Here is a 27,957-nt window from a genome sequence, read left to right on the forward strand (position 1 = left end):
GACGGGCCTGTTAACAAAAGTCCAGCTACCTTTCTTTTAGTTTTGTTTTTTAGCCATGGAGACATGTTTTTTTTGTGTGTGTGTGTGTGTGTGCGTGGGACAACAGGAATTTCCTCCACAGAGACCTGATATCAATCTGTTCACATTAACTGGAATACAGACTGTGATTGTTGTTATTGTTCGTGTGCCTCTCTAGGAGCAAATCCCAGCAGCCAAAACTACAACTAGAGTAATGCTCGAGAACGTCCCCTGCACTGCAGATTTTTGTAAAATGATCAGCAATCACGTGGGTGCAATGTCCATATGTTTGACTGTACTGTATAGACACAAAAGATAGAAACTGAACATCATGATGAAACATACAGAATGCTGCTGTTCATGTACAATGAGCTACAACTATCTGTTTAAACACATGCAGCCTAACACGTCCTACATGTCATATGAGGTGTTCTATTTGTGGATTAATAATAATAATAGCTTATTGCATTGTGTCACAATAATAGGTGGGATATACATTTTTAATAGTTAGGTACACAAGTATTTCCACTTTTAAATTAGTTTATGCGTTTACTACTATTAATATTAAGATTTTAAGTGGTCAGAACAATTAGACTGAACTGTGCAACATTTTGTAAAACTGCTTAAATTTAGTTGCATCTTCAAAACAACAATTTTGTAAAACTGCTTAAATTTAGTTGCATCTTCAAAACAAAACAGGCAGCTTAGAAATAACTGAGGGCTTGTGCATTTAATGTAACTACCTCTTGTCTTTCATTCCTTTCAGTTGTAATGGAGTATTATCACACAGTTATAAATAATAGCTATAGCCTATGTATTTAGTTTCTTCCACTACGTTAGACCCCTGGATATAAAGGAGTGTTTTTAAAAATGGTTGCCCTACATCCTTTCACCAATTTGGATGGACCATCAATATTCATATTATATAAAATATTATATATTATGTGCAAAAGATGTGTCAGATACATCTTTTCAGATACATTGACCTAATGGTATATTAAAATAATAATAGGCATACATAAACTGCTGTTGAAAACGTGAACATATTAATTAACTTTTTCAAATGTTACACTGAAACCGCCGCCAACAGACTTTATTTTGAAATACACAACCGGAAACCTCTGTTTTGACAGAGGCGGTGAACTTCCGGTGTCAGAAACCAGGGAGGAGGAGCCAAACATCATCAGAGACGAAGAAGAATAAGAGGTCGATTCTAGTGGCGGTGCAAGTGAACTGATGGCACCGTAACAAAGAAAAAAAGCCGAATATATGTTGCACCTGCCCTCTTATTGGTAAGTCCCAAACATTTATAGCTTTATCGCAATTTTTCTACCGCGGCTTTCCCGCTCAAACGCCGCTTATTTAAGTGAAAGCAGAAGTAATGAAGTTTACAGGCCAGGAGTTTGCTAGTTAATGTGGCAGCTAGAGCTCTGTTGTATGTAGCAGGAAGAAGGTGACACAACTTCTGCTAAACACAGATGGGCAATTTTCATATGGAAATACAAGAAATGTTGAACTAATGCTTTGGTTCCTCAGCTCTGACCTATATACATTCAGCTAGCTAGCAAATAAGCATGACTGAGTGAACATCTGATGAACCTGTTAAGGGAGGATGCGGTTATCTTTGAGCATCATCATGTCCAAACTTTTTATTTTCTGAAAACTAATCTCATCAAGTAAATGAGACCCATAATATTAGCTGATGAATGTATTAGTTAAAAGGAAATAACTCAAGTGGTAGACCTGTCATTGAGCTATTTATTTGTTTTCTGTTTTTTTTACAGTGTGAAACTGAATATTTGAGCTTTGACTAAAAAATGTTAACAAAAACAAAATGTTAACTTGGTATTTGGGTACAAAGTGATCATCAAATGAATCATTAATTAAGGTTATATTTACCAAGAGAATATTTGCAAAGCTGTCTTAATAAAAATGCTTTAATCTCCCGATTGTTGTTAATATTATTAAATAAAACCGAGGTTTGAACTTCTGTATGTGCTGAATGTCTTCAGTTTTCCTTTAATACATTTTACATGATCATGACCTTATATTAGCTCTCAGCATTCACTGGCGTCTGACTGTACGCACATCATTGTGATCTGCTGTATCATCAGGCCGCGTCTGGCATGTTACACCGAAGTCCCCAGTGACCAGAGCTCGCTGTCCTCAGACCAGCCTTGACGGGACAGCAGGACGCAGATCAGGCTGCATCATCATGGCCGCCAGACAGAAGAAACATGTGGCTGCTTCAGACGGTTCAACTGAGGCCAAAAGGACGGACCTGAGAGTCAATGAGAAGAAATGCTGTGAGTGGTTTTGTTTTTCTGTTCTATGCTCTAAAGGTGAAATGTGAAAAGTAAGCCTCCGACCTGACGTCTATTAATGATTTAATCTTTTGCTTATTAACTGTTATTTAATATGATGCAGCAACTCTGGCGACACTGGGTTACAAATTAAAACGGTTCAGTCCCTACCCTTGTTGGCCACGAGTTAAGAAACATGATAAGGTGTCACCGTAACACCTGTCAGCAGGCACTGATTGACTTAGATAGGTGACATTGTTAAACCTTTGACGCACGTTCTGTAATTATTAGTGTATACACAGTGTGTGGGTATATTTTTTAAAAGGAAGGGACTACAACATACACTTGTAGACGTAGAGTAGTACTGTATGAGAAAAATGTCAGTGAGCTGGGTTTAGTTTTATCTTCTCAGTCAGGCTGTGAGGAATCTTTAATCAGGAACGTGGGACGGCTCTAAAATTCATGAACCTGCTCTTGGCAGCTGAGCCTAAAAATCTCTTTTAAGAATCTAGAGTCAAGTCTGTTCTCGCCAGGTCTTTGTTTTGTCAGATTTCTCTTCCCCGAGCTAAAGATGGTCTTCCGTAAACACAGAAAGAAAAGGGAGAAGAAACCCTGTCAGGATATTTTCCATTTCTTCTACCAGCAAACAAGGTCACACTGGATTACTAAACTGTGTTGCTAAGCAGCAGAACTTTGAGAAACATTAACCAGAAGCCCAGAGGTGACGATGGCATGACAGAAATGTTAGAAATTCACCAGCTAGTGGACGCTGCAGAGGTGACATTGGATTATTACACAACAGTCCCACGCCTTGCTGTCAGTGTATACAAATGTGTGTATACAGTATTCCTATCTGCCCTTTTATTCAGAATGTGACATTTTAGAAAAGACAGACTGGTGTTAAAGGATCCTTGCCTCCTTAGATTCTCAAATCACGATGGTGTGTGTCTGTGTTTTTGTGTGCTTGCTTCTTGTGTGCGTGTGTAAACTGCAGCCTGGGCCTCCTACATGACCAACTCTCCGACTGTGATTGTGATGATTGGGTTGCCGGCCAGGGGGAAAACCTACATGTCTAAGAAACTGACTCGCTACCTCAACTGGATTGGAGTGCCAACGAAGGGTCAGTATGGAGCCGAGATGGGTTTGAGCTTCATGCTCATTTGATTTGTCCACATGAAGACATCTCAGGGGTATTTCGTGTGTAAGCTACAATCATGCATGTGCAGGTTGATTAAATCAGGGTGGTGCTTTTTGAACAATGCAGTAGCTCTAAAGACACACAGTTCTATTCATAATTGTGAGCTCATGGAAAAAGCGATTGTATTTGTAGTTATGTTTGCGCCAACGCCTTACTACATAGCTCAATTAGAGGTTTCATGTCACACAGGAGAACTGGTTTGGCAGGTGCAGCTCAAATAAGCTGCACCTGACAGAGCATATTCTGTATGTCTGTCTTTTGTTAGTGTCGTTTCATGTCTTTCTCTGACTCTCTCTCTTGGTTCTTTTGCAGTCTTTAATCTTGGCGTTTATAGGAGAGAAGCAGTGAAGTCATATAAGTCTTATGACTTCTTCAGACATGACAATAAAGAGGCGATGGAAATTAGAAAGTGAGTAAGAGAGTTGCACTTTGTGTGACACTGGTTAGGAGCAGCAGACTCATTCTTCCTCTTCCATTAGCAAACACCTGGTTCCTCTCATATTGGTCAGTCATGCAAATTCCTTTTTTTATATTTTGACATGCATTTTTTATTTTTTTTCATATAATGTTTCCAGACAGTGTGCCTTGGTGGCGCTGAAAGATGTCAAGGCCTATCTGAGCAAGGAGGGAGGCCAGATCGCTGTAAGGACATGAATAATAACCAGTGTGTGTGTGCGGTCTTTGTTGATGCATCTTCCACTACAATGTGATTTATGCCGTGTTGTCTGTCAGGTCTTTGATGCCACCAACACAACCAGAGAGAGGAGGGAACTCATCCTTAATTTTGCAAAGGAGAATGCCTACAAGGTCAGAATTATACTGACGTCTTTGTTATCTGAAGTAAATGTATTCATTCATGTTCTGGTAACGGGAAACTCTGCACGTCAGAAAAACAACCCAACAGATGTTTGTTTTACCTTTTAATTCAGGAATTAAACATTCAAAATAATTAGATTCACAACAATTTGTTATTTCAGTATTTTAAGCTGAATATAGATTTCTCTCGATTTCTGTCTTCCATCAGGTGTTTTTCGTTGAGTCAATATGTGACGATCCAGACGTCATTGCTGAAAATATTATGGTAAGTGATATATTTTTGTGTTTTAATCGTCGACAAACTTTTGCCTTTTGAATTAAAAAACAAAAAAAACTCACGGTGAGTCTTCCCTGCAAATGTCTCGAAGGATGTGAAGGTGTCCAGCCCAGACTACCCAGAGAGGGACAGAGAGAGCGTCATGGAGGATTTTCTGAAGCGAATAGAGTGTTATAAAGTGACCTATCAACCTTTAGATCCAGACGAACATGACAAGTAAGAAGATATAAATACTTCTCACCACTATTATACTAATATACTTTCATCTGTTTGAAGTCGGTGTGGATCCTTGTGTGAAAGAACATGTACTTCCAGAAGTTGTCCAGCAGGTGGAAACAGGAGCTCATTTGTAATCCAAGCCAATGATTCAAAGGTCATAACTCTTTGAACTCATGCCAGCTGATTTACCTGTGGGTGGATTATTTGCTTATTTTATTGATTAACTAAAATAATTTGTAGATTTGTAGTAACTGTACAGAGACTTCAGATCATAAACTTCACTTTTATTTGGAATGAGAAGTAACAGCTGTGGACTTTGTAATGTCTCTAACTCGTGACCTCATGAACAAGCTACTGACACAGAATGTCCCGAGGTGTTTAGACTGCACCAAATGTACAAGATATCCCTTCTTTACCCTTGAGTTGCTTTTCAGTGTCTTCCGTTAAGTGCTCCTGGTAATAATATTGTCTAATTTTCTCTTATCTTTTCACCCTGACCTACAGAAACCTGTCCTTCATCCAGGTTATCAATGTGGGCCGCCGTTTCTTGGTCAATAGGGTGCAGGACTACATCCAAAGCAAGATAGTCTACTACCTCATGAACATCCACGTGCACTCCCACTCCATCTACCTCTGTCGACACGGAGAGAGCCATCACAATATGGAGGGGCGACTCGGGGGTGACTCGGAGCTGTCAGAGAGAGGGAAACAGGTGGTTAATTCATGTCCTTGAAAATCTTTTCTGCTGAAGTTAGAAGATTTAAATATGAAGCTAGCTGGTTAGCTCAGCGGTAGCTAACGGACTCTGGTAAATCCACCAATCAGCACCTCTAAAGCTGGCTAATGAACATGTTATGTCTCAAACTATTCCTTTAATATGAAGTTACAAATTGATGTTGTTCTACAACATATAACAGAGCTCATGCAACACACTGCAGAATCTCATTTTCAGTCATAAGTCATGTGGCTTCAGTAAAATTCTGTTGCATTAAACAGATTTCTTGGCCTTTTTGGAAGAATTATTTTATTTAATGCACTGTAACTTCAGATCAGTGTTGAGGTTTCAGTTCTCAAGCATGAAAGTCTTTTTCATGTATTGTGTTTGACAGTTTGCCGCAGCACTGGGGGGTTTTGTGGAAGAGCACCGGCTGACGGACCTGAAAGTTTGGACCAGCCAGCTGAGACGCACCATTCAGACAGCAGAGGAGCTGCGCGTTCCCTACGAGCAGTGGAAGATCCTTAATGAAATAGATGCTGTAAGTCTTCTGCTATGTCACTGATAGATAGATGAACCCGGTGAATCCTGTCGTTAGTCTCTCTGTTATTTCTTTGCGCTTCAGGGAGTGTGTGAAGAGATGACGTATAAGACGATTGAGGAGAAGTACCCAGAGGAGTTTGCCATGAGAGACCAGGACAAGTATCATTACCGCTACCCTGGTGGAGAGGTAAAAGGCTTCTCTCTCACAGAGAGTGACGTTTGACTGATCAAGTAGTTTTATAGATTTCTGAGCTACATAGAGCTGTGTGATTTTTTGATGACTTAAACAGTGAGTCTGTCTCGTTAAATAGGAGAATTCACAAGTTAGAGCCTGTTACAGAAGTTTAGTGTGAGTCAGCTGTAACCTGAGGCCATTAATAATACATTCTTGATAATTATTGCTAAGGGGTTTTGGAAATGACAATGCGGAGAGAAATGAGGGGAAGAGATGGCAAGGATAGGACACATTTATATTCAGGTCCAGCTCCTTGTTTATTTTTTTATGTAACTGAGAGAGTGATGCAACCAACCAAATAGTGAATGAACCTTCCCCTTGCTCTGTTGTTTCACAATATCATTTCTCTATCTCTAGTCCTACCAGGACCTGGTGCAGCGGCTGGAGCCAGTTATCATGGAGCTGGAGCGACAGGGCAACGTTCTGGTCATCTGTCATCAGGCCGTCATGCGCTGCTTACTCGCATATTTCCTGGACAAAGGCGCAGGTACAGAAACATGACACATTACAAATTTACAGTGCTGTGGGCTCCCAGATGACTGATGCCACTGCTGACTGTTCATATTGTTCATATTGAGTAAACGTAAAATATTTTTGCTCCTGTAGCGCTACATTTAGGTAATGTTGTGACCTTGGAATATGTTTTTCAAATGCACCAGCTACTGCTGTACTCTGTGGATGTGGTACGGTCTAAATGGCTCAGCAATGAAACGAGACCTTGCACCCAAATGACAGGAGGTGTTTGTACTTTGTGAAACATAAATAACAAGTTAAATGTCAGATTAAGGATTGTATGGTTTAGTAACAGTCTTTCAAAGCAAAACGCAGCTGCACAAGCCTTGTCCAGCCTGCATATCTTTTCTAAACCGTGCACAAGCGGCACCAGACTATTGCAGAACAATCACCAAACTTTTTTTACGGATGACGACCAAACTTGTTCTGTATTCCTGAGTCCTCTATCCGGATTATGCGTTCAGGCTTAACTGAGTGGTTTGTTAGCTGAATGTTAGTCTGTGTTTCTTCACCCTAAGCCTTAAGCTGCTGCAAAGACCCTCTAAAAATAGAGGAGTTTTAACAGCATTAGCTATTTGTCTGTCTCTACCTGCAGTAAACTATGGATAAAATGTGTCAATGCAGAATCACAGATGCTAATATTTTTGTTAAATTTGTTCATGGACGGCAAGAAAACAATCAGTTGCTTCAATACCACAGTCTCATTTGTTAACTCCACCACACGGGGGAGCCAAATTCAAAAAAAGTTGAATTCCATTTCTGTCATCATCTGCGCAGCAAAAAAAGCACAGACTTCCCATCACTGTGCCAGTGAGGCTGGGATTCCCAGAAATAATCAGACAGTTGTTTCATTGGTTTTTATCGTGATAAACGTGTGTGGGGTGGAGAGTCTCGAGAGAGCTGAGTTACTGTGGGTTATTGCTCCAGAGGTGATGAGCACATATCCGTCACCGACCACCAATTATACTCCAGGACCATTACAGCAAATGGCCAAAATGAGGCCCGGCACTGCTGACTAACATGCTAAATATCAAGGACCAGATGATTGGGTGAGGGATCGGAAATTGTTATGGTGCGTGTATTGTAGAGCTGTCAAATAAGTGCCCTATCGAGTTCATCATATTCGGCTGAATTATTATTATTTTTATATTATAACTTTCACAGCAGTGTCTTCAACAGCTGTTTCATTTAGTCATGTAGACATGACGGTGCCACTTTGGGTCAGTTGTTTTGCGCCACATTCACAATGACCTTCCACTGTCATATTCGCTCAAATAAAGCTGTAATCTGCCCGTTCAGAATAGACAATTCTTCCACTGGTCATTTGGATAAGTGTAGCTGTAAGACACAATTGAACTGTTATGAAGGTGCACTGTACTAGGATTATATATTAAAGATCAGGACGGGTATGCTTCAACCTAATGAGCACCAACTCAATGTGCTACAGCAGTCAATGATAGAAATGTCAAATAGACTGTAAAATATAAATCGCAAATCTTTCTTTTTTTCCTTAATAGAGAATTGTCTTATTTTGGTGCTACACCAACAGTATAATTACAACAGATCTGTGTTAGTCTGTGTAAAATAATGAAACAAATGTGTGTATAAATGTGTGAGAAACAACAAACATGAGCAGTAAACACTGGGTGTTCAGAGCAGAATACACTGTTATAAATCAAAGCCTTAATTGGGCATGGGCAGACAGCAGACGAAGTGGGCGCTGCTGCAGCGTCTGTGGGATGACTACAGAAACCAAAGTGTGGGTGCTGCTCTGACTGGCATTTCGTCCCACTGCGCCCCCTCCCATTGGGGCATGAAGCAGTGCAGACTTAACAGAGCAACATGTCCTCTACCTCAACCAGCAAAGCATAAGCTTTCCAGCTGTCCACAGGCGTGGACCTCTAACATCAGAGAAAAATCCACAAACATTTAAGAGAATTCAAAAACATGACTGAGTAAAACCACAGCACAGAAAGCCTCAGTAGTCATTCTTTATTTTTGTTGGCACAGATGATCTACCCTATTTGAAGTGTCCCCTGCACACTGTACTGAAACTCACCCCTGTGGCTTATGGTAAGTCCCCACTCAGCATAGAGTCCTAAACCTCTTCCTTTGTTTTTTGTTTCCTTGATGTGATGTGTTTTTGCCATGTCGCCCTCTCCTAGGTTGTAAAGTGGACATGTTTGACCTGAAGGTGGAGGCTGTCAACACTCACAGGGACAGACCATTAGTAAGATTCTGATCTTTTTAATGTGCAGCGTCACGCAAATGCTGTCGCTTTTCTCAGAGGTCGTCACCGTCCAGCCAGCTCAGTGTAATGTCCATTGTGTGGATCAGTTAAACTATTTTTAAGAACTCAGGCCCAAATTATATGTTACAGTTTTTTTTTTCAGTTTTCAGCAGCTACATCGCTAACATAGCAACAGTATCCACATGACTCCTTGCAGCTCCATGTCTAAAACTCTTTTGAAGGACTTTTTTTGTTTTCAAAATCTCAATTGGCTACACTTCCACAACCTCTGATTTCCATCCATAAATTGACAGTAATTCAGTATTAGAGCATTCTGTGAAACATTTTGGCAAGATTAGTTTCTAACAGGAAGAGAGTAGGCTGGATATAAGCCCCTTTGTGCTACACTACGTCTGTGACTAAATCTATGCCTACACACAGACATACAGCTGTAAAGTGAAATGTCTTGACCAGTTTTCATGGTTAAAATAAAAAAATGTAGAAACAATGCTGCCTGTATTATACAGCTTTCATGATCAGCAGGTATTCATGTGCCGAAGAGTAATGAGAGGCCGCCTTCACATGGAGATGGAACTTACTCAGAGATGTTTTTTTCAGGTTGCGTGCAATGTAGAAACGAACTGATGTTCAAGGAAAAATAGTGTAGCTATAGCTTTTATTAACTGACTGTTCCTGGCAGCTCTAGTTGCTTTGGCAACACCCTCTGCATCATCATCAGTTGCCAGATCTTTAAATTGTGGTGATGTAATTTACAGTGTTCGTATCAAAAGAGACCTTCCTTCACAACCAAGTCAAACATGAACACAACATAAAAATGGAAATGAAAGCCTCCAGCTGCAGAGGGAGCATATGAAAAACCTAAATATTTTTATGTTTACAGTCCATCTCTCACTTTACAAACCACTTGTACTTGTGTAGAGTACATATGAGATTGGTTCCTTATCATTACAGGTTTTGTTTTTACAAATACAGACCTTGTGTTTTTCTTCAGGACCAAACGTTGTCTTCCCTTGAGGGACTGTTGCTGCCCAGAAATCTCAGTTTCAAAAAATAAACCGATGCCTTTTGTTTTCATTTCCTAATCAGTGAGCTCCATATCTGTTCTCTGTTCGTAGAGTTTGTCCTGATTAGTGACAAAGATTTAAACCCAGACAGAGTGGGTGTGAACACATAAACACATTTACTGACAAACCCCTTGTTAACTGTGGGGAGGAATATCCTGTCTGCAGAGACCAACACGACAATGGCTTTTCTATTTATGGCTTTTGTTTCATTGGTTGTTTTTGTGTCGTATTCACACACACACATGGGACACCCTGATCTCAGACAGAGCAGAGGTTTATGTAGTGTAACTTAACAAATGTCTTAATCAGTCCACCTTCCCCCGTCTGTTTTTTTCTGCCAGAATAAGGTCCGAACAGACAATGTGCCGCCAGCTTTCCTCCGAAGGAACAGCTTCACTCCGCTGTCCAGCCAAGACCAGATTAAACGGCCTCGTCTTTACAGCATGGGCAACGTTTTACATGCCCGCATGTCTCAGCCCCCCACTTTACCCAGCATGCAATGCTTTGAGGCGTCCGAGGGGGCAGAACTGCTACAAAACGAGGTCAGTGTCTGTCACATTTGTGATAGAAGCGAAGACGCACGTAACAAAGCTTTCCTTGGAAATTTAGCCCCACACAACACACGACGACAAAAGTAAAGTTCATTAATCCACCTGTTTTATGTTGTTCTTTCATCTCGAATTAGTTTTTAATATTTGCATCTGAACATCGTGTAATGTACAATAACACAATTGAAGACATACAGAAAGCTCAGTACCCCTTTAAAATGTGACTTTACATTTACTATGAATGTCCAGTAAAAATAAATAAAAAAATAATGATAATCTTTGCTACTTTTTGATCGAGCCTTGCAGGTTGTAGCTGTCCGTTAACTCTTTTCCATTGACTATATATAAAAGATCGACGTAGCCTCAGTGACGTCACCACTCTGGATTCTGGATTACCATTTTGAAGCTTGTAGTTTAGATAGCTGTCACTATTGTTTATTTATTTATTTGTTTGGCAGCCAGAAGTGACTAAATTTGGACGAAAGGCAGACATACCTCTTTTTGGAACTGATATCTAATTACGGAATTATTTTTAAAACCGCTCTGGGACGCTGATCAGACGAATTGAATTTACGTAGCTAAACAAATCGCAACGACTTGCGGAAACACACTGACTTGGCATTTAATCAGAGAAGACGATTTCTGAATGAGTGTCTTTTGCACCTTGAGAGTTTTTGGAGGTATTGTCTATGGTATCAGACTTTAAACCACTCTGCATTGGCTACATTCATCTTTCGTCTAGTTTGAATCTGTATTCACATAAAGATCACTTGTATGTAGTACACACCCATGTCATTATATATATGAGGGCAAATTATTGTGTCTTTTTTTATTAATTGGTTGGCGGTTAAAAGAAAAGTGAAAATTAGAATGTATGTTTACACGCTACTTTAAATTATTTCCTTATGTTTGACTCACTCGGTCACATATTTATTTTACTTTCTCATCGTTTCTTTGAGGATCAGAGGCCACTTTAAAAAAAAAAAAAAAAAGGTTGTTCATGGCAAAATTCCCTGCACAAGCATCTTGGAGGTTCACGGTTTTTTCAAGTGTTTTTCCTTGTGCTGTCTACCATAAGGTGACCTTTATTAACATCACTGCACTTTGAAACCTGGAAAGAGACATAAAAAGAGTGTTTCACTCCAGCTCGTGACCTCAGATTTCAATATTAGCTCGGCTTCGGTCACTGCCAGTGAAAACAAATGCCTCATTCCTGTTTTGGTTTGGTATTTCCTTTTCCATTCTGCAGGACTCTCTGAACGGATTCAGTGCTGTGGACTCAGATGACTCTGTTCAGATTTGAGAAAGAAAGAGGTACTTTACTCTTCTTCCTCTTATCTGTCACGTGGAACATTTTTGGTCTTCCCTTTAAATCATCTGACTCTTTTGTTTCGCTGTTTGATCCAGGCTTTTCTCCACACTCCAGCACTCCTGAGGACCAGCAGTGAAACACCAACCAGCTTCAGCCATTAAGTTCATAAGAACTGTATTACACACCGCACCTGTGTATCCTTGTGTGTTGTTTGTTTTTTTTGTTTGTTTGTTGGATAGGGTTTGTACGTGCACATACAGTTAGGTCCACACACGTTTGGACAGTGACACATTGTTTTGCTGGTTTAAACTCTCTGCTTTCATTTGGGTTTAGTTTTAGCAATTACATTTGAGCCCCTGACAATAGGGGTCTGTGTATAAAAATGGTTGTAATTCCTACACCTTTCCTCCGGTTTGGATGTGAATACCCTCAAACTAAAGCTGAGAGTCTATATCTTCTTCAGGAACAAATTATTTTATTTTTTTTGTAAACGGCTAAAATAACAAAACTTGCCAGTGTCCAAACATATGTCCATTTCATTCTGGGCTGTGACATGTATGAATGACAGATTTATAGTGAAGACGCTCTGACCGTCCGTCCATTAGTTCTAACACACTCCACGTGATTATGATGGGTTCCAGTCGTATTTAGCTGTAGATGTAGAACATGTTGATTGTGATTAGTATACCTCAGTGGAAGCTACTGCCTTCATCTTCAGTGAATGAGTGCCTCTCATGAAGGAAGCCTTAAATTGTTCTGAGATTGTTTGCTTATCTCAAATTTAAACATTCCCCGGTAATGTGCATCGTTCCTCTGGTGATAATGACAAATGTTGTTTTGAAGTGTAATTTAGGCATATAATAATAATTGCAATTTAGCTTGCAGCCAAATTGTGGAACTGTAAAGATTAAGCCCTTTCAAAGGTCTTTGCTCTGTGATAATTATTTCTTTCTTCTCTTATAAGATGTCTACTTTAGTCTGTTGTTTTCTTCTTAAATAATATTAAATGATATATTCTGCCTCCTGCTATGATAATGTAAAGCAAACTTTACCTCCACAGCACTGATGCCAGCAGTCCACAGTGCGGAAATGTTCAACATAGAGAAAATATGTTGGTGTGATTTAATGCTTCAGTTTCCTCCCAAGAAAAAGCTAATCAGTTTGTGTATTGATACAACAAAGACGCTGTAGTGCTACCTTGTGCACAGTACCCAAATTGATCACATTCATTTACACGACTTTGATTTTAGGACCAGGAATAAAGAAGTGCCTTTTATTTAAAGGAATGATTCCCCTGACTCAAAGTATTGTAAATGCATTTGGACGTCTTGAAAAGGCTTTTTTGTTATTGCACACCCGTGTAATTGAATAAAGTAAAATTTGCACAGTCTTCCTGACTATTTAAGATTATTTTTGGCCTTTAATTTGATGTGAGCTCACTGGGAGTATCCTTCCTGTCTGCTAAACTCCAGAGCCAGACGCTCATCATCAGACACAAATGAGTGACTTCAAATCATCTGACAAAAAAAATGTTAAAGATGTAATATTAAATATATATATATATATATATATAATATCTAACAGTTTTTTTTTGTCATTCAGGCATTAAGTGATGTAACATGTGTAACCTTTCACCACACCCTGTTCCGTGTGTAATGATTTGTTAACATTATTCCGTCTGAGTTCTATACAAAAAAATGAAACAGACACGCACTTAAAGTTCAGAATTGTTTTCTCTTTAAATGGAAGTGATTTGCTGCTTCTGAGTCATCATGGAAATGGAAGAGGAAAGAGGGAAAATAATTGTCAGTATTTCAGAGAACTTAATCTTGAGTTGCGTTGGCGCTTGTTACCGTCCTTGAACGAAGATAACAAGCTCTGGATAAGATACACTGATTACAGTGACTGCAGATATTTGAAAGCTCAAATCATCACGAATCAGGTAGTCCTTCTGATGTTTTACTAGGAAAAAAAAGAAAATCAAATAATATTACAACTACACTAATCAGGCATATCATTATGACCCAATATTGTGTAGGTCTCTCTTGTGCCTCCAAAACAGTTGTGACACATCAGAGAATGGACATGGACCTTCTGAGGGTGTCCTGTGGTGTCTGACAACAGAATGTTGTTAGTGGGGGCCTTTGGGTCCTATGGTTTGAGGGGAGGGGCCTCTGTGGATCATCCCACAGATACTTGATCAGTTTTGGATCTAGTGAATTTGGAGGCCAGGTCAACACCTTCTGCTGGTTATAATGTTTTGCCAGGTCCAAAAGTTTCCCAGCAGAACATTGAATTGCCACAAGATAGTCAATGTTATTTACTTCTCCTGTCAGTGGTTTTATTGTTGTGGCTAATCAGTGTGTATTTTTAGCGAATGCTTCAGCTGCCATGATATTTTCCTACTTAATTAAATCACATTGACTCTGTGGCTGGCATTTAGTTCTAATGCTCTCAGACAGGACTACTGTTAATGAGATATTGTCTTTTTACATGCTGTGTTTAACATTCATTTACTTAGATTTCAGGTCGTTTATACTCGCACTGCATTACAAGGGTACTTTTCCACTCTGTAATGATCTGTCTAATGATCAGTTATTTGTGGATATTAATTGTGTACACTTCTAACATGAGGAACTCACGAAACACTGGTATCAAGCCTTTATGGTTAGCTTGACTTGTTAGTCTTATTATTTAAAAGCCACACTTCGTTTGTCCACAAGCTGTGAGCACTTCAGCCACAAACACTCAGACCGTTAATTAAATAGCATTTTAATAAATCTGAGAGGGTGTGTGTTGCAACAAAAAGAAAGAATAGAGAGGAGTCATAACTCTGAGTTACGCGTTGACCCTTCTGAGACTTGTTGACTCAACTGTGATGAAAGATGGAAGAATTTAAAAGATGTGAATGCTGCTTCCATCATCACTGGTGGGATGTACAGTCAGTCACAAAACTATGAGCTGTTATGGCTCTGCGACCAAAAAAATCATAACAACTTTGATGGAAGAGGCTGGAAACTCTGATCCGGACAAATTAGTCTACAAAAACCAAAAAAAACATGTTCCAGACAAATGAAATATAAATAGAAAATACAGATTCAGGGGAGAAGTCCAGACCATACAGGTTCTACATGCAGCTGACAGTTTATTGGTTAAAGACAGCTAATATATAATAGTCAAACTCAACAATACAGTTTTCCTGAAACAGTTTTAAGTTAACAGTTTTGTTGAGTCGCTGTTGAACTGTATTGTGTTATTTAGCCAACCCTCACTGACTTAAATGTGTTAAAATAGTAGATACAGGTATCATTATAATGAACGTTCAGCTATATTCACCATCATGAAGATTTGCTGCAGGTTTGTTTCATTCAACGGTGTTGGTATTTGCACAGTGTACCTAACAATAAACTGGTGACTGTCTCTTACAGCCCAGTTTGTACAATCAGTCTTGTGGAAGGTATAAATTAGACTGGATCAAGACATATCAAAGGACCAAATTAACAAAACTCTTACATAGGAAGTAACCTGTTAGAGTGGTTAGTGACAGAACAGTAAGGAAGACGTCTATTAATGGGCACACATGTCCTGCAGGATCCTCAGCCTTTCTAATCTTTGAAGGTTTCCTATTTCTGACATTTATAGGAAACCTTGAAAGATTAGAAAGGCTGAAAAAAAATGATGAGACTTCATCTCGATTAAAAAAAAATAAATAAAAAAAAAAGCTTGGTTAATATTAAGGTTGATTTCACTCCTGATTAAAAAATATATATCCTCCTGACTACCATGATTTTTATTTTTTTTTAAATTCCCCAATATTTGTAAGGTAATTAGAATACTGAAAAATATATATATATTTTTAAGATATAATACAACTGATGGGCCACATTTTCCTTAATGAGAAAGACAAAAGTTACCAAAGCCCCATCCCTTCACGTTTGGCATCCATGAAGAGCTCTAAATGTTCTCTGTAGATCAGGGATGGGCAACCTAAATGATGGAGGGGGCCACAATTTTTCATTGACACTACCAGAGGGCCACATAGGACCACGCACTTAACCAGATATGATAAAACTGCCATTTTAATTTTAAATTATAAGTATGATTATATATACACTATATTACCAAAAGTATTCGCTCACCTGCCTTTACTCATTCTATGAACTGAAGTGCCATCCCATTCCTAACTCATAGAATTCAATATGATGTCGGTCCACCTTTTGCAGCTATTACAGCTTCAACTCTTCTGGGAAGACTGTCCACAAGGTTGAGGAGAGTGTTTATAGGAATTTTTGACCATTCTTCCAAAAGCGCATTGGTGAGGTCACACACTGATGTTGGTCGAGAAGGCCTGGCTCTCAGTCTCCGCTCTAATTCATCCCAAAGGTGTTCTATCGGGTTCAGGTCAGGACTCTGTGCAGGCCAGTCAAGTTCATCCACACCAGACTCTGTCATCCACGTCTTTATGGACCTTGCTTTGTGCACTGGTGCACAGTCATGTTGGAAGAGGAAGGGGCCCGCTCCAAACTGTTCCCACAAGGTTGGGAGCATGGAATTGTCCAAAATGTTTTGGTATCCTGAAGCATTCAATGTTCCTTTCACTGGAACTAAGGGGCCAAGCCCAGCTCCTGAAAAACAACCCCATACCATAATTCCTCCTCCACCAAATTTCACAGTTGGCACAATGCAATCTGAAATGTACCGTTCTCCTGGCAACCTCCAAACCCAGACTCGTCCATCAGATTGCCAGATGGAAAAGCGTGATTCATCACTCCAGAGAACGCGTCTCCACTGCTCTAGAGGCCAGTGGCGGCGTGCTTTACACCATTGCATCCGACGCCTTGCATTGCACTTGGTGATGTGTGGCTTGGCTGCAGCTGCTCGGCCATGGAAACCCATTCCATGAAGCTCTCTGCGTACTGTACTTGGGCTAATCTGAAGGTCACATGAAGTTTGTAGCTCTGTAGCAATTGACTGTGCAGAAAGTCGGCGACCTCTTTGCACTATGCGCTTCAGCATCCGCTGACCCCTCTCCGTCACTTTACGTGGCCTACCACTTCGTGGCTGAGTTGCTGTTTTTCCCAAACGCTTCCATTTTGTTATAATAGAGCTGACAGTTAACTGTGGAATATTTAGGAGCGAGGAAATTTCACGACTGGATTTGTTGCACAAGTGGCATCCTATGACAGTTCCACGCTGGAATTCACTGAGCTCCTGAGAGCGGCCCATTCTTTCACAAATGTCTTGTTTCACAGTCTGCATGCCTGAGTGCTTGAATTTATACACCTGGGGCCAGGCCAAGTGATTAGAACACCTGATTCTGATCATTTGAATGGGTGAGCGAATACTTTTGGTAATATAGTGTATATATATATATATATATATATATATATATATATATATATTAATTTATTTATAATTGTATATATGTGTGTGTGTTTATTGAAGCAAACAAAAAATAACCACTTTCTGTGATTTTTTTTTTTTTAAATTATTAATTTGTGTATTTTTACACCAAGAAAGAGTTTAACATTTTCCCTGTGTACTCACTCTACCTCACCACTACCAGCAGTGGGCACTGGTAAAAAGCCGCCTTTGTTTGCGTACTTTTGATTTAAGGTCTGCTAGATAGCAGCCCTTGCAGCTTCAGTATACTTCTCGTAATTAGCTTTGTGCAACATGTTGTAGCGGCAACTTAAATTGAAATCTTTCATGGCAGATAGCGTCTCTAAACAGACTAAGCACACAGGTTTGCCTTTACATTCTTTCTCCTGAAAGACACGATTTTCTCGATTAAGCTTTCTCTCTCCTTCGCTCTTTGCCACGGCTCAACGCCTCTTCTTCACTGGTAGTGAAGACCAGGTGGAAGCGTGTGCGAGGCGGCGTCTGCATTAGAGGCGCCATCTAGTGGCCAACTGTGTCATTACAACTGATTCAGTGCCACAGAGGATACAGATTTATAATTTTCAAAAATGAATCTAAGGGCCACGACGAGTGAGGCAGCCCATCGAGTTGCCCATCCCTGCTGTAGATAGCAAAAAGAGTTCATTGAGTAGCATTAGGAAGCTAATGTTAGCAGTAGGGAGATGTTCAGGTTTACAAATGTCCTCCACAGACGACAAACTTGTGCCTTAAATTGCTCCCCAGGGACAAACAAAGTTTTCTGAATCTGAATCTGAATCTGAAATTTGAACTACTGATACTCAGGAGGACATAACATGATTATGTTTAATTCCTCAAAAATCACGTGCCACATCTAATGGTCTTTATTTGTCATATTAGGGATTTCATTTTATTTTACTGATTTAATAAATATTTGACACCTGTTCCTGAAGCAGCACTCTCAATCCCTTTATATGTTCTTGCAAAAAGGTTATTCTTGCTTAAGACCATCATACAGAACTATTCATGCCTCTGATGAAAACAACACCGGGTGATTTCAATCAGCTCCTGTCCTGGGCTGGGCCACCCCTCCTTTATATAATGCTTCCTCTCTTGTTGACTCGGAGGATTTCTTCGACGTTCAGATCAACACGGACCACAAACATGAGGACTATTCTAGTTTTATCGTTTGCATTACTCGCTTCAGGTAAATTTAAAAACATAAATATGAAATAAATCACTCCGATTTTCATGGTTTTGATATGTATTCTTTTTTTTATCTTAAAAACCAAACAAACAAACAAACACAGCTCAGGTACAGAAGGACTGCACTACGCCGACGGAGTATCCTCAAACCAGACTGGACACGAAATACACCTCCAGACAGAAATACAGCAGCGGAGAAAAGGTTTACTATGACTGCGCAGAGGACTTCACTCCATCCAGAGGCAGCCGAGCTGTGCAGTGTAAAGATGGAAAATGGACCAAACTGACTCTAAAATGCGAAAGTAAGAAGTCCACACATTTGCTTGTTTTATTATCTGAGGAATTAACGTCTAAAGAGGCGCTTTGAATGTTGTTTTGCAGCCAGAACATTAGATTTCACCAAGATATGAACGGATATAAAAGTGACTAAAATGGATTGGAAGCATAAGCACCATATCGCCCCCTACCGGACCCGTCGTGAATCGTATAAACAAGTATCTACCGGGATGTTTCAGAAATAGATTTTTATTTATGCAGCTTTTGTTTGGATTTCAATAAAACTAAATAGGTACACAGATTAAAGAGTGCTTTCACATTGTTCAAGTCTGTAAAACAATAATCCAACGTGCCTGTGTTCACATTGAAAGAGTTATTATAGGCGTCACCTAAACCGTTACAGCATGAAGTTTGCCCAGAAATAGGTGTCATGATACTGACATGATTTTTTATTGATAGTCTTCATCTAACTTTATAGTGTATGCCCATGTCTAAAATCTGAATTACATTGCACAGCTAATAGGCCTGTTAAATAAGGAAGCTTTTCTGTGATTATGAATAGGATTCGTCACATTGTCAGTGAAGGATGTAGACCATTTGCTGTAGACTTTTCTTTTTACAATAAATACTCTTTGGTTTATTTAGTTTCTTGTGTATTTTTCATGTTTTCATATGTAGTCCTTAATCAAACAGGCTGCTCTGTGGCCCAGTCTAATTGAATACTCCTGGAAAAGAGACCTGTTAAAACATACTGATATTCTTGGTATATACCTAAATATGTAAGGTCTCTGTGCCATGCGGCATAATGGAAAATCTTGTTTGTTCTTCCAGCCCTTTAGACCAGTGTTTGTCAAGGAGCATGGCATGGGGTCATTAACCTCCACCACCTATGTAGAAGAACACTACAGCCCCTTTAACTACACACTTTGTTGTTTTCCTCACCTGGAAATTCAAATTTCCCTCTTTATTCTTGTCCTGCTGACCCTTTACTTCCATTCTGACAGAGCAATCATGCGGCAACGCCGGTGAACTACTTAACGGGCAGTTCGAGTACGAGGGGAATACGTTTGTCGGGGAGAAGGTTTACGCTATATGCAATGAGGGGTAAGTTTTACAGATTAGCAGATTCCCTAGAATTTCAGAATGAGACACTGGATTTACATTTGCCTGTATATCCTTCACGACAGATACACCCTGAAAGGACTCAACTACATGATATGCAAGAAGTCTGGATGGACTGGAGAATTTCCATCTTGTGAAGGTGGGTAGTAATAAATTGGATTTAATACTATCCGTGGGCGGCACAGTGGCGAGGTGGTTAGCACTGACGCCACAGCGAGAAGGTCCCGGGTTCGAATCCATGGGCCGACTGGGCCTTTCTGTGTGGAGTTTGCATGTTCTCCCTGTGTCTGCGTGGGTTCTCTCCCACCATCCAAAGACATGCTCATTAGGTTCATTGGTGATTCTAAATTGGCCGTAGGTGTGAGTGTGAATGGTTGTCTGTCTCTCTCTATGTTGGCCCTGCGATAGACTGGCGACCTGTCCAGGGTGTACCCCGCCTCTCGCCCTTATGACAGCTGGGATAGGCTCCAGCAGACACTTAACAGGAATAAGCGGATACGGAAGATGAATGAATGAATACTATCCGTCTCTGAGTAATATTCCATAAAGTGCATCATTGCAATACCTGAAAAGGTGACGCAAGTGGGGAGTGTTGTGAAGAATGAGTAATTACCGTCTGAACTTGATGAACAATGAACTGTATCTCATTTAAATCCCCTTCAGCATATTTTTCAGTTTAGTAACAGGAAGAGCTGTTGTTCAGTGTAAAGTCATGCATATGTGGCAATATTGATCGAATGCATCAGAGTTAAGATTCCAGATTTCGTCACGTTTCTAGTGCGTCACCTGATGTCTTTTGAAGAAGTTTGCCAACAGCAGTAGTGGACCAAGTAATACAGATTTTAGGTGCTTGTGCTTTATCATTGACATACTGCATTAATTGACTGTGGTTACTTTACATATTATCGGTTTACAGTCAGAACTTAATGATGATAAATGTTATTTCTCAGTAGCATAAAATGGTTAAATTGCTTCACATCCACAACAGTAAAATATTCCATATGATACGATTTATTACATTTGCAGGCCCACCTTTGGTGCTCCATGAACATTTTGCTGACTTTTACTTTTACATTGTCATTGCTGTTTTTGTTTAAGTGTTGACAATATTGCAATTCGCCTCATGTTGAGGAGGAGGAGGAGAGGGGAAAAAGGCCTGTTTAATGAATTTGATCATTTTCTCCTCAGAGGGAGAGGCCACTTGCTCCCCTCCAGCAGTGGCCAACGCTGTGCTGCAAGGTGGAGATGTCTCGATGTATCGGGTTGGGGAGGAGGTGACCATCACCTGCAGCAAGGGTTTCCAGCTGGATGGAGCTCAGCAGATCAAGTGTGGCCCCAGTGGCCAGTGGCAGCCCCAACCCCCTCGATGCCTTCCCTCACCTGATGGTACTCGGCAATCATCTGGCAAAACAAGTGAGTTCCTAATTCTACTGGAAAGGCTGTCATGTAGTTTAGGCACGCTGACAAATGGTCGCCACCTCAGTTCTCGGCTGACCTGTTCCTCTCTGGGAAACCTGTGCAGCAGGTGGATGTGGCGTCCCGCTAGCTCCCGGGAACTCCAATGCCAGACTCGCTGACAAGTACATCACAAAGACCTCTTTTTCCTCTGGAGAAAAGGTCTACTACGCATGTGACATCGGACACGTCCCGGCAGGTGGCAGCAGGGCTCGACTTTGTAAAAATGGAAAATGGACACCACTGAGGCTAAAATGCGAAAGTAATGACATTTCAATTGCTTCTGTACATTTCGAAGTATTCAAAGATATTTGGCAAACAAATATTCGTCGCTATAGGTAACCGTCCCTACAGATAAAGGTGATACGCTGTACTTGAACAAGACAATGAAGACCATTTTTTTTAGTCACTTATTCAACAAGACTAAGTGACTAACAGATGTTATATTTCTGTCAAAAAAATCTTAAGACTTTTTCCTGGTACACCTCTCATTCCTGTGCAGATCCGGTTCATACTCCTCCTTTCAGATTGTAGACACGTGCACTTTGACCCCAACGAGTTTCCTGCAGATTCTGTGAGTTCTGGGTTCCTTTGAGGCTTCTCTTTGCATCAGGCAGTCTTCTCTTTGACTCCATTTGCAGGGTCAGCCAGTTGTTTGAAATCTATGCCACTTGCAGATAGATTTTTCCTTTCAGTAGAATGATTTGGAGATCTTTTTACATGCACTGGCAGACTCATAGATACCTCCAACCTTTTCTCTTAAGGCCTTAGAAGCCCTTTAGTTCTTGCCGTGATAACCCCACACACTGGATTCCACCTGTTGCTCTCTAGAGGTTCCACTCATTGGCACCGAATTGGACTCTAATTCAGTTTTTTTTCTTTTTCTTGAATTGAAGTTGTGATAAATATGAGGCTGTAATTACCTTTTCCACATGGCCTCTCAGATTATTTTTATTTATGAAAATTACAATAAAATGTCGATGTTGTGTGCCATTTGTTTGAGTCATCTTATCACCTTTTTATTTAGGGCATCAATTGACCAAATCGAGTAAAACCAGCCAACCATCAATGAGTTATACTTAACTTGGATTGTTAACTTAATGACTCGCATTGTTTTTAAATTGTGTTACAGTACAGACCTTTTAAATCAAACTGCACTCTCAGCTACATGAGGGTAGTTCAAAACCCTGGATTACCTAATCTGAGCAAGTTTTCAGTCTCATATAAATTGGTGAGAGAAAATGAATGGAGTGGTTGCGATGATATGCAGCATGATGTATGAGACTTGTGTTGGGTTGTGTCATTTCTGTTGCACTGGGCATAAATATTGAAACAGGTTTTTTTTGTGTGTGTGTCAAAAGGGAAGCTTTGTGGCTCTGCAGGAGAGATTCTAAATGGACATTTTGTTTATACTGGAGTGGAGTTTGGAGACACTGCTACAGCTGTCTGTGATGAAGGGTAAGGCATTTTAAATAAAAAGTTTTTGCACTCTGATTTCTTTTCAATCACTGAAAATGTGACTCTATACATTTCCTGCCATCAGGTACAATGTTGTAGGAAAGGCAACCAGACACTGCCTGAGTAACGGCTGGGACGGACGCGTTGCTGTTTGCGAGGGTACCATTATTTATTTTTTTTAAATACATGACTTATTATGTGGCTATTTGTTTTCCTGAATCACTTAGGCCAAAACTATTGTATTTCAGCTGTGGTGTGTGAAGAGCCTCCAGAGGTGACAAATGCAGAGAGAAGCGGCTTTGAGGAGCCTCCTTTCGCCTACAGGACTGTGCTTCAATACCAGTGTCGTGTGGGAACCCTCGTTGGACAAAAGCAGATTTGGTGCACCAAGGATGGCACATGGAGCGCACCTACTCCACAGTGCAAAGGTCAGAAATCCTCCGTCCAGTAACACGGTGACCTTTATACAACTTGTATTCTGCTTATGTCAGAAATGCTGAATAAAAGGTGGATTCTTTTTCTTCACAGAAATAACTTGTCCGCCACCAAATGTCCCCAACGCCTTCTGGATGGGAGCTCAGAATCGGGTATTTCAACACAGGGACGCCATAGCGATTGAATGTGCCAGGGGTTACACCCTGACGGGGCCGAGCACCATTACCTGTTATGAGGGACAATGGTCCCCTGGTCTTCCCCAATGTCGTCGCTCATGTAAGTAATAAATCTAATTTATTTTTAAGCAAGTTACTTAACTGAGTTTTTACTCACATAAAAATTGTCTTTTTTTTTTTTTTTTTTTTTCAGCACGTTACTGGAGGAGATATTAGTGAAAATATAAAAGCTCAGTATTCAGTTCAACCTGCGTAAACCAGCAACAGCAATGAGTGGAGGATGACAGTGATCTAAGCTAACTAGCAATGCAACACTAATATTCTTAAAACCAACCTTTAATAATGCACCGTGATATGTTGCTCCTAAAAACGTTTATATCATCGTATCATTATACAGACATTAAAATATGTTTGAAATGAAGCTGAAGTACAGTATGTTTATTTTGATAAGTGTTTTGGGCAGTGACAAGTAAAAACTTGTTTAATTCACCTCTGTACATAGTTTTTTTTTTTCTTTTCTTTTTTTTTTTTTTTAACAGTTGATAATGTTATGTGTATCATCTCTATAGACTAAACGGTGAGTGAGCATTTCATGAACAAACAAGCTACAAGAAAAATAAGAACACCAATTCCATTCATTTTAAAAAGACAATACAAAAAAAAAAAAAATCCAGACATTTCTTTACATGAGCATTAAACATTTCAAGTGCAAATATCATTATCAACTCCGATACATCATAGCAAACTCTCGTTTAAAAGGCAACAATTAAAAAAACAAATCAGGTTGCAGGAAAGAAGCCGATTCTGGTGAAAGAGGTGGCCGTTTCTTTTTTTCTTTTTCTTCAGAATTGGGGCACGTGGGTTGAGTAAACTTTTAGAATCACACTGAGACGTACACGGAGAATTTCTAGACACTTCCTTGGCCCTTTGTCATCCTAAAGTTTGAATTCTTAAAACACAATTTTTGTACACAAGACATAGTGAACCATCCCACTTATTTTTATTTACATGAGGGGACAACACCCCCTCTGATCATTTACATATAAAAGGGCAAGCACTGATTCAGTTTAGACGGTTGAATATACACGTTAAAAGTCACTGGCCCACTGACCATACAGTCTACACCAATCTGACTGCAGTGGTGGTGTCACTGACTTTAAAGGAATAGCCTGCAAATTATAGGGAAATGTGCTTATTCCCTTTCACGCCAGGAGTCCTGGTGTCACTGGCTTCGTTGGCACGGGCAATATTTCTTTAACACAGTTGAAACAATTCTGATTAGAGATTTCAATTAAACTGTTTTACACCGACTCCTGATTAAAATGATCTAATATATGTTTACATGTCACAAAACGGAGAAAGAACGAAGCCGAAATCAATGTGGGCAGAAACGCTGAGTTCGTCTTTGTCGCGTTTCACCTATTAAATAAATTCAAACACTTGTTTGAACAACTGGTTGTTTAGCGAATTCGGTGTTTATGTCCCCCCTTCAAACTCAACACGTCACCTGAAGTTTCGTCCATGTGGGGCAAACAGCATCTGCTCAAGCAAAGCACTGATTCCAAAAAGAAAGAAACATGATTACATGGTTATTAAGCACTTTTCTGTTCTTATTCAATAGATTACTCCACTTCAATCTGAACACTCTTTCCTATCGGGCCAGTCTGTTCTGTGACGTCTCTAGGAGGTTGTTTGCTGTTATTCTGATTGGGCCATTTTTCTTATTAGTGGAATAAGAGCATCCATGCAGTCAGATTGATGGGTGTGGTGTCAAACCTTGATACATTCAACAGGAAAATATTAGCACCTAAGTAAAAGCTTGATCCTATAGTTTTTCTGGTTGGAATAAATACATTCTTTCTGTCCATTTTTAAATATCAGGTGACAGGATTTTCATGATTCTGGGACAGATGGTAGCAGAACAAGTTGTTCAAACAAATGTACAAAGCCAGAATCTATGTGGGTAACGACACTAATGAAATGCGGATCCTTTGAAGGAATTTGGTGTCAATAAATTTGGGGGAAAACGTCTTTCTCTGCATTCATGTCAAAATGTCCATTTACATTCATCTAATTGGATAATTTTATTTAGCATCCATGTTATGTTGGAGTCTCTAATCAGGATTATTTTAATTCGTTTGGAAAAAAAAAAAAAATACCACATGCAAACGTAGCCACTGCACATGCTTAAATAGTCTGGCATCCAAAAGATCTGAAAACCAGAACTTGTTGTTTTTTTCCATGAAGCGGTTGGTGAGATTTAAAGATGCTGTAGACAGATTTTATTTTCTGGACAGAGACGGGCTACTTCCCACTCTTAACCGTCTTCATTGGATGCCAACACTCAACTGCCTCATACTTAAGAAGAGTTAGAACTATTTTCTCATTAATTCTCATTGAAAAAGCAAATAAGCAGATTTCCCAACATGTTGAAATATACTTTTATCTCAATTTAAATCACTTAATTTAAATTTTTTTACCCTGTTTTTTTTTTCTCCACACCAAATACCGTTCACTCTTTCTTTAACAGTAATCACGGTTAAGTTTTTTTTTTTTTTTTTTGCCTGTAGCGACTGATAAATATTTAATACAATGAGCCTCAACCAGACCGCAGCCCAAACCAAATCTCACAAGTTTCGTTGTGCGTCACAAATGAATTGTCATTCATTGCACTTCTATAAAAACGGATGACGCGTTCTAAATGTAGTGCACAAAACGACTTGACCCGCCTTCTCTGTGCGGTCTTTGGAAGAGCTGTCGTCATTTTGACAGAACTAAATGCGAGTGCAGGGGGTGGTGTTGGGCGTCTTTGGATTTGAGATGGGTGGGACATCTGGGGCAGAAAGTGATTTTAATTTTATTATTTTTTTCCTTTTCTTAAGGGGGTGGTGGGGGTCCTGCGTAAACAAATTAGGATTAAATAATTCAACCCTCGTCTAATTTATTTTCATTATTTACAAGACTGAAATAAAAAACAATAAAACTGATATTCCATAGACGGGCAAATGTGAGAATATTGACTTCCCGGGTGTAAGAACTAAAGTATTTCAGATTCGGAGCTTCCCTTTGTTTCAAACCTACAGATTATTAGTGTATAGAGTACATCAGAAAGACAATATGAGACTGAAGAATTAAAGTGACCTTTTAAAAGAAGCAGCAAACATAATGTCCCTCAAAGACATTTCTCTCTCTCTCTCTCGCTCTCTCTATGAGACATGTTCCACTAAACATCACATTATCTTATTTCTGTGGCTCTCACAACAATTAGTTTAATTATCTCCCAAATGTCCACTGTGTTCTCGGAATGATAAACCACCCTTTTGTATTTGCCTTAAGCTGAAAAGAGCAACAGAAATGATCTGAGGGCTGGAAAACGTTGGTACAGTCTAAACAGATGGAACAAAACATAGATTAACTGTTTTAACAGTGAAACCGCTCTAAGAGCTCAAATAATCAGGCTTTGAATGACCTGGAACGCAGCTGTGACGGGAACTTCACAACTGCTCCTCCTCGAGGACAGCACACAGACACCGAAGATGGAACCAGAGTTACACAACACTTGCACAATACGTACAGTCATACTTAATGGTAGGAGTTGGAGCTGGAACTCGGACCGCTCATTTAAGCAAACACAACAACAAGCTCTATCAAGCTCAAACCGCGCACACGCACACACACAAAACGTCAATCCTACCGTCTGAAATAGGAGTTCCTGTTGTTTCTCTCTGTGGTTTCTTTACACATCACAACAGAAACCAAACCCACTCACATACTTTACATCCCCACCTAATTGCTCGAGCTCGGGACTGCAGACCTGCGCTGAATGGAAACCGACAACAAATGGTGTAGAATATTTCTCAGGTCTGCATAGTGTTTATTGTCAAAGCCTATGGAAAATAAGAAGGTAAACATACTAGTATGTTCTGTGTTTTTAAGTCCTGCGAGTGTTAGGGGACTTGGCCTGTAAGGTGGAGGGGGATGTTGGGGGGAGGGGTCGCGATCCGGTGCGTCAGCAGCTGCGTGGTTTTTACTTGTATGGTCGCAGGAAAGCGGAGACTTTGCTGCTTATGAGTCGTATGAAGGAGCGGGGAAGCATCTCGTTGGACTCCCGAGTGGTGTACTTAAAGTAGTTGTTTGGGTGAGCCAGCACATCAAAAAGAGTCTTAATCAGTTTTTTGTCCTGTGGGGAAGAACAAACAGCGGTTAACCATTCAAACACATATTTGTGCTCTTAATAACTGTCTCAATTACGTTTGAACTTGTTACATAATACTGGAAAACAAGTTACACAACTGTAGGACAACAATTACAATATTAACGGACCATTTGACTCATACAAGTACAGATTTACTGGCTTTGTTTAGCCTTACAACGCCTTTGATGACCAATTATTGCTCAACTGAATCACCATTCTCAGGTTGTCTACCAGAGGACAGCG

General features: G+C 39.9%; 3 protein-coding genes across 5 annotated transcripts in view; 2 read left to right on the plus strand and 1 right to left on the minus strand.

The window, feature by feature from the left end:
* Positions 1–1,141: 1,141 nt before the first annotated feature.
* On the plus strand, positions 1,142–13,396 carry LOC311494223 (6-phosphofructo-2-kinase/fructose-2,6-bisphosphatase 2-like). Its single transcript, XM_084553160.1, has 17 exons — positions 1,142–1,310; positions 2,133–2,324; positions 3,316–3,441; positions 3,832–3,928; positions 4,095–4,161; positions 4,252–4,326; positions 4,544–4,600; positions 4,704–4,828; positions 5,336–5,543; positions 5,941–6,087; positions 6,172–6,276; positions 6,682–6,811; positions 8,848–8,910; positions 9,003–9,067; positions 10,494–10,694; positions 11,950–12,014; positions 12,108–13,396. The coding sequence occupies exons 2-16, from the start codon at positions 2,234–2,236 to the stop codon at positions 12,001–12,003; spliced, it is 1,611 nt and encodes a 536-aa protein (XP_084409286.1). The 5' UTR covers positions 1,142–1,310; positions 2,133–2,233; the 3' UTR covers positions 12,004–12,014; positions 12,108–13,396.
* A 5,059-nt stretch (positions 13,397–18,455) lies between these two features.
* On the plus strand, positions 18,456–23,946 carry LOC311494429 (complement component receptor 1-like protein). 2 transcript variants are annotated; one of them, XM_084553477.1, is made up of 11 exons: positions 18,456–18,598; positions 18,702–18,899; positions 19,878–19,977; positions 20,061–20,134; positions 21,184–21,408; positions 21,518–21,712; positions 22,812–22,908; positions 22,994–23,067; positions 23,157–23,336; positions 23,437–23,619; positions 23,713–23,946. In XM_084553477.1, exons 1-11 carry the CDS (start codon positions 18,493–18,495, stop codon positions 23,733–23,735), a joined length of 1,455 nt encoding a protein of 484 aa, XP_084409603.1. In that variant the 5' UTR covers positions 18,456–18,492; the 3' UTR covers positions 23,736–23,946. The 2 variants fall into 2 exon arrangements, with proteins under 2 accessions (XP_084409603.1, XP_084409604.1); XM_084553478.1 differs by lacking the exon at positions 21,518–21,712.
* Positions 23,832–27,957, minus strand: part of scube3 (signal peptide, CUB domain, EGF-like 3) — a 69,832-nt gene continuing 65,706 nt past the window's right edge. For both annotated transcript variants that reach the window (XM_084553476.1, XM_084553475.1), the window contains one exon: positions 23,832–27,699. In XM_084553476.1, the coding sequence (XP_084409602.1) occupies positions 27,547–27,699 (153 nt within the window). In that variant the 3' untranslated portion in view covers positions 23,832–27,546. The remainder of the gene's footprint in view (positions 27,700–27,957) is intronic.

Source organism: Chelon labrosus (assembly GCF_963514085.1).
Source record: "Chelon labrosus genome assembly, chromosome: 10".
NCBI lineage: Eukaryota > Metazoa > Chordata > Actinopteri > Mugiliformes > Mugilidae > Chelon > Chelon labrosus.